Raw genomic sequence first — 7,937 nt, 5'->3', positions numbered from 1 at the left:
ATAAAGGAAATCTACACATTTACAAGTGGGTGATGGATCACAATTTAACATCTGCAATCTGCGCAAGGAGATGATCTTTGGGGCAGATTTGTGGTGCTATTTTCTAAGAGGTTTTAGCTCTACTCAGGGCACTCGAATTACGTGATTCTGTGGCTATATCATTTTCTGCATCGAGCTACTAAAGAGAAAGTGCCACAGTTCTACGCAATTGCAAACCCTTTGCGAGGGCTAACTGTTTTTTCAGTCGCTGGTTGCTGCGTTCCGGTGCAATATAGCCATGAAAGAAGTACAATTTTCCCAGACAGTATAAATAGTTTTTAAATTACAATTTAACGTAATACTTCTGCTACAGATTGTGCAGTGTTATGCCACACAATTTGCTTTTTATCTACACTTGATTTTGGCAGGCTTGCTGCATATGTTGAGCCTTCACTGCCATATAATTCCAGAGGCCCGGTCGATCTATACGCATAGGTAGGGTCTTCCCTGCCACATAATCCCAGAGGCCCTTCCTATACTGCACTAGAAGCCCGTCTGTTGTGCGCGGTTCTGTATTGCCCCTTTGCAGTAGGAGAGTGAGCCTTCTCTCTGTGGGAACCCTAGGCACCCTGACTTCCGCCCGGTCCCACCGGCTCGCATCCTTAGCGTGAAGTCGGGAATTCATCCTCCGGAACAAAGTGATGCTAAAAGCAGCGCACGACGGCTGACAGAACAATCCTTCCCGAAGGATGGTATGCGGGACACACCATTCCTTGCGGGTTTTTTTCCCTCGCAGACGTCCTTGAGCATCTGAGGCGGATGTGAAAGAGTTTTTCGCACTGGAGCAAAACATCCCCCTCAACATAACAAATGACATCAGTGGAGGCATTTCAATTCCTGGATGGCAGCGGAGACTGGTCCAGCCTCCATCCTGGAGTGCGCAGGGGATGCTGCGGGCGGGCGGGTATAAAGCGGCTGGAGCTGTGCGCCGGGCACTTCTCAGCCGGTACTCGGGTTCCGCCTGCACCTGTCTGAGCGCTGTCTCCGGTACCCACGCTCCGCTGCCGCCTGGATATGGAGCGCCAGCTGCTACTGCTCTGCCTGGCCGCGCTGCTGCCCGCCCGGCCCGCGGCGCGCACCGCGCCCTACGCCGTGGACTGCCCCGTGAGCTGCCCGGGCGAGGAGTGCACGAGCACGGCGCGCTGCAAGCGCACCGTGCTCGACGACTGCGGCTGCTGCCGGGTGTGCGCCGCCGCGCTCGGGGAGACCTGCTACCGCACCGTCTCCGGCATGGACGGCGTCAAGTGCGGCCCGGGGCTCCGGTGCCACTTCTACTCCGAGGAGGACGACTTTGGCGACGAGTTCGGCGTGTGCAGAGGTGAGCGCCTAGAGGCCCCGTAGAGACCAAGCTCACGGTAGACGCCATTCCTGTCTGGCTTTATAGGGAATTAGTATCTTTCAGTGAAGTAATAGCGTATTTCAGATTTTTTTCATAGAGTAGCGAGGACACACCTGAAGTATACCAATGGCAGTATATATTGGATACATCAGCAATGCTGCAATGCCGCAGGACGAGAGTCTCGCCTTTCAATAACTCAAATCTCAAGCTTTACCTAGTCAGGTATGTGTAGTTCAGGTATTTGTAGCTTTACCCAGTCAGGTACGTGTAGTTCACAAAGCCCTGCATTGTTTTCTTTCCCTTCTGGTACCTGTAGTTTTGTTCCTACTTTTTAGAAGACTACACGTAACAGAATGAAAAAAACTCAAAGGCTGCATTTCCTGATCACACCTGCCTTGGAACTCTTCGATATATTTGAGGTTCCAGGGAACCATACGCTATTTATTGCATTGTCCTCCGCATGGCGTTCGTTTATTGATCAGGGTGGAATGAACGGGACAGTAAATCCTACTCAGATTAGAAATTGTCATCTGCTGGTTTTAGTGTAGCCCACTGAGATGCCTTGTGATCGGCATTCATTTTGTGGTACCCGAAGGTCCATGGTAAAGCATCCCCTATTGACACTCCGTGTAAGGCCGTCTGGGGTGTAGGCAGGGCGTAATTTCTGAAATTACAAGTGCCAGTCCCCAAAGTTGTTATTAGAAGCCGATAGTCAGCGCCGAGGAACGCCAGGATTCCCGACTAGCATAGATGCGCAGTCACCAAATGCCTCCTTATTCCACCACCCTACATCTGCCCCTTTATTTCACACTTGCTGGTTCTTTTTCAATCCTACTTTCTCCCTTTATCACTGTTTTCCATCTTTATCTTCCTCCTCCTTTTCTTCTTTTGTATTTTTCTCTTTTCTCTCTGTTGCTCTGAGGCTAATTCTGATGAGGAAAAGTTTTTGTCCGTCCTCAAAAACGAGAGCAGTTAGGCCCAACCTGCAGCATTGGCTCAAATTAAGCACTGGGTGTAGTACAATCTAAATAGTGACACTTGCATGGGACAATCGCTTTCTCCTGACGTTTGAACGAAAGGATGGCCATTGCTTATTGGCGGGCCCACTGTGTTTATGTGACCGCAGCGTCTTGCATTATTTTGGATTTGCCCTATTTGCTACATAATCTCTAATCTGCTGCATAATTTGCAGATTTTAATAAAAAAAGAATTGTTTCCAGCTGAAACAGATCAAAAGTTACTCAAAATGCGGCAACACAAGTTGCTGTTTTGGGGAAGGCACTTTACAAAGGTTGACTATTCACCTTTCAGTTGTATATTGTAAGCTAGTACTAAGGTGTCTAGACAGTGTTAACGTGTAAAAGTGACAAAAATGATCTGATTCTATGACATGTGCCTCATTATGCCGCAGAATTTGCAGTTTCTTGCTGCATAATGTAATAACTCCTGCCTGGTAATTTGGTCCTCCCTTGCCGCATAATTTCAGTGGCCTCCTAAGTGGGCACCAAAGGGTTAATGTGTGTATTGTAAGCCATTAGCTGTCCATTTGTAGAGCTTTATATTAAGGATTGAAGCATTTGGCACTTAATGACTGGTGGTAAAGAAAAGACAGTATTATTTTGAAGCAGGGCATTTCAGACAAGTGCTATAAACACCCCTGGTTTATTATACTGCTTTTTGCACAACACTTTCATTTTATACTGTAACACAGAGCAGCCGATTCACAAAAGCATTTCAGAATGGGAAGTAGCACTTCAGATGTACTTTTTTACATACTCTTACACACCGTTGTGAATCAGTCACAAAAACAAAATGTCCAACCCTATTAGTACGAATTGTCTATAAATATGCCTGAAATGTTATCATTTTATTCTTGTTTTGGATCTACAAAGGCCCATAGTAGCACCTAAGAGTACTACAAGAGGTCTCCTTTGCATAATAATATATTCCTTTGCGATTTGTCCCTTTACAATTTACACTTAAAATAGTAGCACTCATGCCAAGCATTTCCAACACAAAGTACTGCATCGAAATAGGCTGTGGGCCTTGTCAACGCATTAATGACCATTGTGCGTGAAAGTGAGTGCTAGGAGGTGGATCCTGGCTCCTCACTGTCAGACACACAGTGTCATCTTGGGCAAGTCACTTTTTGTGTCTGGAAACCTATTTCTGCAACAGTGCAGATGGACTGTTCTGAGGCAGTACGAGGCATATAGGTGCTATATGAACTGGTGTGATGAGATTGAATTATTGACTAGATCAGATGTTTTTAGAAAGGATTTCTGGAACATGTATTTATCCAGAGGCTTTCTGGACTTTGTGTTGTTATGGTATGTCATGTTAAATATTATGCAAATTCACGTTATGTTGTTTGTGATTTTATGTCAATTGCCATGTGATTTTTCTGTATGTGAACCATATTATGCTGTCTGACAATGACAGGGTGGCTTGCTATTGCTAACTTTCACAATCCACCCTCTTTTCTTTCAGAGTGCCCTTATGGTACCTATGGTATAGAGTGCCGGGAGACGTGCAAGTGCCAATCTGGGATTTGCGACAGAGTCACGGGCAAGTGTCTGACGTTTCCATTTTTCCAACTGGCTTCTCCGAAATCAACAAACAAGCGAAAGCTCTCTTCTCACTCAGGTGAGGACTGGCCCCGGACTTGATGGGGTCAATGTAAACGTCTTGTTAATTTAAGTTTGGCAATACATTCTAGAATGTAGGCAGATTCTAAGCCCTCCTGATTTGGGTAGATAAAGGAGCAAATACATTGGCAGATTAAGTGATTTGCCCACGATCACACAATGTTGCATCAAGCGGCTATCTAGGAATAATGAATAAATCGGTGTTCATACATGAATATGTATTGTTCCAGATGCATTACGGTGCGTGATATGGGAGCTATATTATAGATACTTTGAGTTGGTGTAGCAAATAGAGCACATATGTATTGCACCATTGTATCTTCTAGTATCGTAGAGAATAGAGCTAACAAATTATCCTGCTCTGTTGTTCAGTGTGTAAATAGTAGAGCGAGCGGAAAATCAGATTACAATACTTTTGTTCCTGATTGCAAAACCAAAGCGGCCATATTGATGACCTGGTTTGCATCGCTCTTGCACACACAACGTGGTGCAAGAGCGATACAAGCCAAGTCATATTTTTGAAGCCACTTACAGCCCCTTTGCATGGCTTTGAATGTCTAAAACAATATGGCGTAACGCAATGCAGGGCAAATGGCTGCGTTGCGTTACCCTGCCCTGGGTAAGCGTTCCATTGGTGTTGTGTGGGTGCTCTCACGCAACTCCCTTGGTTTTTTACACATTTCCAAGACATTGTAAACCTGGGAATGCGCCAAAAAGATACGCCACCCCAGGGAACAAGTAACAAGGAGAAATATCTCTTTTTCTCCTCATTATTTTCCTCTTTGTATGTGTGCTGCAGCAGCACACGTAGAAAGAGGAAAAAGTCTCTCAGGCTTGTTTTTGTGCAGGAAGGTGCCCCTTCCTGCACAGAACAATCCTCCTATAACACAGGCACCCTTGCATCACTGCGCAAGGGTGCCTGCATTGGCGCTAGGCTACCAAAAGGGTGCCCATGCAAGGGGAAAGGACAGGAATGCACCGTACTGGATAGATGGAGCTCATTACTGCTCTTTCCCTGTGATGCTGCGGAGCGCAGCTAGGTGACTGCCAGTGCTGCCCTGCGCCACTAAAGTAATACATCTGGTCCATGGTGTATAAGCATAAAATGCCTCATTATGAGGAAATCACACATTGCAGCGAAGCAAGTCACCTTGCTGTGGTGCACCGCCTGAGAGGGAGAAGGTAGGAATGCACCCTATTTAAGGCAATACAATGCATCCCTGTACTTTCCCTTGCACTGTTTTGGCAGCCTAGCACCAACTCGGGCACCCCTGCACCATGGTGCAAGGATGCCTGTATTGCATGTAGGATTGTTTTTGAGAAGGAAGGGGCGACTTCCTGCCCAAATCAATCCTGTGAGACATATTCCTCTTTCTATGTGTGCTGCATAATGCAGCACTTATAGAAAGATGAAGAAACGTGGAGAAAGAGATATTTCTTCTCATCACGCCTCCCCAGGGAAGGTTTACGTTTTTGGCGCATCCCCAGGTTTTCAAGTTCTTGTAAATCTGGGGCATCAGAATGCATGGGAGTTGCATGGGAACACCCACACAATGTCCATGGCACATCTACCCAAGGCAGAGTAACAACGCAGCGATTTGTGCTGCGTTGCGTTACTCCAGATTTTTGAAGCCACTCAGAGCCAGAGATGACAATACAGCAGTGTAGGTACAGAATGTCGTCTACTGAATTTTTTAGTTTCAAGAACATAGAGGCAAAAATATTGTAGGCAAAATATAAACAAGTGTCTATGCGTAAGTGTAAATATTCAACACTTAGCTCCACATATATGTACCTTGACGATATTCACATTTTCAAGATATGTAGTTATAGATTTAAGAATAGTAAATCTATGCTTATCTGTGTGTGCGCACTTCCTCGATATTTTGTTCCTCGATATTTTAGTCACGATATTCTTCAGCCGTGATATCCAGTACACGATATCCTGGACTACAGCCCAATGCAGCACTATGCAGAGCTCTGTTAAGACGAGGCAGGAAGAGGCCATTACCCAAGGAGAGGTTTCAAGGTCTACATGCAGGCTGGGAGTTGCCCAGTTAGTCAAGGGCCTGCTGGCCAAAGACAGTGTTCTATGGTTTTCTGAGCTTTAGGGCCTTATGTTGGTCTCTGAGTTTTGGGCGGAGTCTACTACAGGACTTTGTGCTGTGGCAGACAACTGCCACCGGTGGTCTGCGTGCGGTGGTCTCCAACGGCTTTCATGTGGTGCCATGGGATACATTTCTGGAGATAAGGAGGAACGTATCCCATGCTTTGGGTGCAGGCAGACATTTTAAGGTGGGTTTTTTTGCACAACAGGAGCAGTAATGGGGAACATACACATCTTGTGTAGGCCTGAACTATCAGGGGAGCTCCTTGTCCTGCCTCGACCTCTAGGCGCTGGAACAAACCTATCAGTCCACAGTGTATGCACAGGGCACCCATTCCAGTGACTAGTTTTCGATTGTGTGTTAAACAACAGCATGGGATTCATGTTATTTATCTATGAACTAACACATGTTCCCCTTCCAGAGCACGGCATGGCTTCCGGCGATGGGAACGACCTGAAGGCGGAGTTCCTGAAAGAGAGGTCCATTCGGACGGCGGGCATCAAATGGTTAAACCCACGCTGATATTGGCTGATGGGCTTACAAAGACTATCGCATAAAGACACATTTGAAGCATTCCTGACCACCGTCCCAGCAGATGAGAAGATCACAGTGGGGGCACCCCGGGCACGAAGCACAGAGCTGCGGGACCCACTGGCCGGAGCTGCAGAGGGGCCTTGTGTTGTTTCAGCCACACCTCTCCATCATCTGAGACTCAACCCCTTCAGAGGCTCTCTCTGATACACAATTGCAAAATGTAAACATTGTAGATTTCTTAATGTACAGTAATATAAAATATTGCGATTTATGTGCAATGCAAGATAAGTGCGGAGCTTGTAAAGTTTCAATCTTTTATTTTTTATTCATTTATTATAGCGCCGAGGATTGCATATTTGTACATTTCATGAAGTTGTTCGAGAGCACGACCATACTATATTGCAGATTAGCACCCTGCGTCGAGAGCTGAGACTGGTTCAACCAATCAGAATGCTTAGAATTCTGGAACTAGCTACTGTTGTAAGCTAGCCTTTTAGGAACAGTGGCAGTTACTTGAAGCAATCAGAGACACATGACATTTCATTTTTATGTTAGATGAGACAAGGGATGGGTGCTAACAGCCTTAAGGCCCACATTTTGTCAGGCATTAACCGCTCTTAACTGCCCGTCCCAAAGTTAAAGCCCGAGCTGAAGGGTCTGTCAGCTGTGGGCAATGACACCTAGCAAATAGATTAAAGTTTTATTTTTGCTGCCATCCACAAAACAGTCAATTGGAAATCAAGGCACATTTTTGCATTGCTTTCTGCTTATGATACACCCTCTTTGTCTTCATGGTTGTCAATTTCTTAAAGGAAATTTTGGTTTCAAAATGAGCCATCCAAAAGCGCAGTTGTTCTCATCTCATAGGTGTGGGGCATGGTCTATGTGATTTTCTAGAAAATGCCAATTTTGTACTGTTGTACAGGTCAAAGGTTATACATTATTTTATAATAAATTAATATTTTGTGCAGGACTGTCTGCTGCTTAGTTCTTTAGTCTTGTGTTCTTCAGGTACTTCCTTTTTTCTTTTAAAGGGTTCAGGCCTGGTGTGGGGCACGTGGGGGGGGTGGGTATTTACTTGGAGGCTGCTACAAAGTGTGACACGTTCACTGCCGCAGAGGAGCGATGCTGACAGATACTTGGCAGATGTGGCCACATTTCTTGATATTAGCTGAAGGTTGGAATCCAAATTAAATAATCCTGCAGGGGGTGGCTTCGCTTGGTGCAGTACGCGTCCGCAAAGTGACATTTTCTGGGCCGCTTCTGGGC

The 7,937-nt window shown here is 45.8% G+C and overlaps 1 protein-coding gene across 1 annotated transcript; it reads left to right on the top strand.

Moving 5' to 3' along the window:
* Positions 1 to 929: 929 nt before the first annotated feature.
* ESM1 (endothelial cell specific molecule 1) lies at positions 930 to 7,637 on the top strand. Its single transcript, XM_085640720.1, has 3 exons — positions 930 to 1,357; positions 3,869 to 4,024; positions 6,556 to 7,637. The coding sequence occupies exons 1-3, from the start codon at positions 1,054 to 1,056 to the stop codon at positions 6,654 to 6,656; spliced, it is 561 nt and encodes a 186-aa protein (XP_085496846.1). The 5' UTR covers positions 930 to 1,053; the 3' UTR covers positions 6,657 to 7,637.
* The last annotated feature ends 300 nt before the right edge of the window (positions 7,638 to 7,937 follow it).

This window comes from Triturus cristatus, chromosome 2_1 (genome assembly GCF_964204655.1).
Source record: "Triturus cristatus chromosome 2_1, aTriCri1.1, whole genome shotgun sequence".
Lineage (NCBI taxonomy): Eukaryota > Metazoa > Chordata > Amphibia > Caudata > Salamandridae > Triturus > Triturus cristatus.
This window is presented reverse-complemented; position numbering and strand designations above follow the sequence as displayed.

Excerpts from the sequence above, each read along its gene's own strand:
- ESM1 (XM_085640720.1), top strand. The coding sequence starts at position 1,054 with ATGGAGCGCCAGCTGCTACTGCTCTGCCTGGCCGCGCTGCTGCCCGCC. Across the intron at positions 1,358-3,868 it reads CGAGTTCGGCGTGTGCAGAG|AGTGCCCTTATGGTACCTAT; the intron begins GTGAGCGCCTAG and ends CTTTTCTTTCAG. Across the intron at positions 4,025-6,555 it reads AAAGCTCTCTTCTCACTCAG|AGCACGGCATGGCTTCCGGC; the intron begins GTGAGGACTGGC and ends TTCCCCTTCCAG.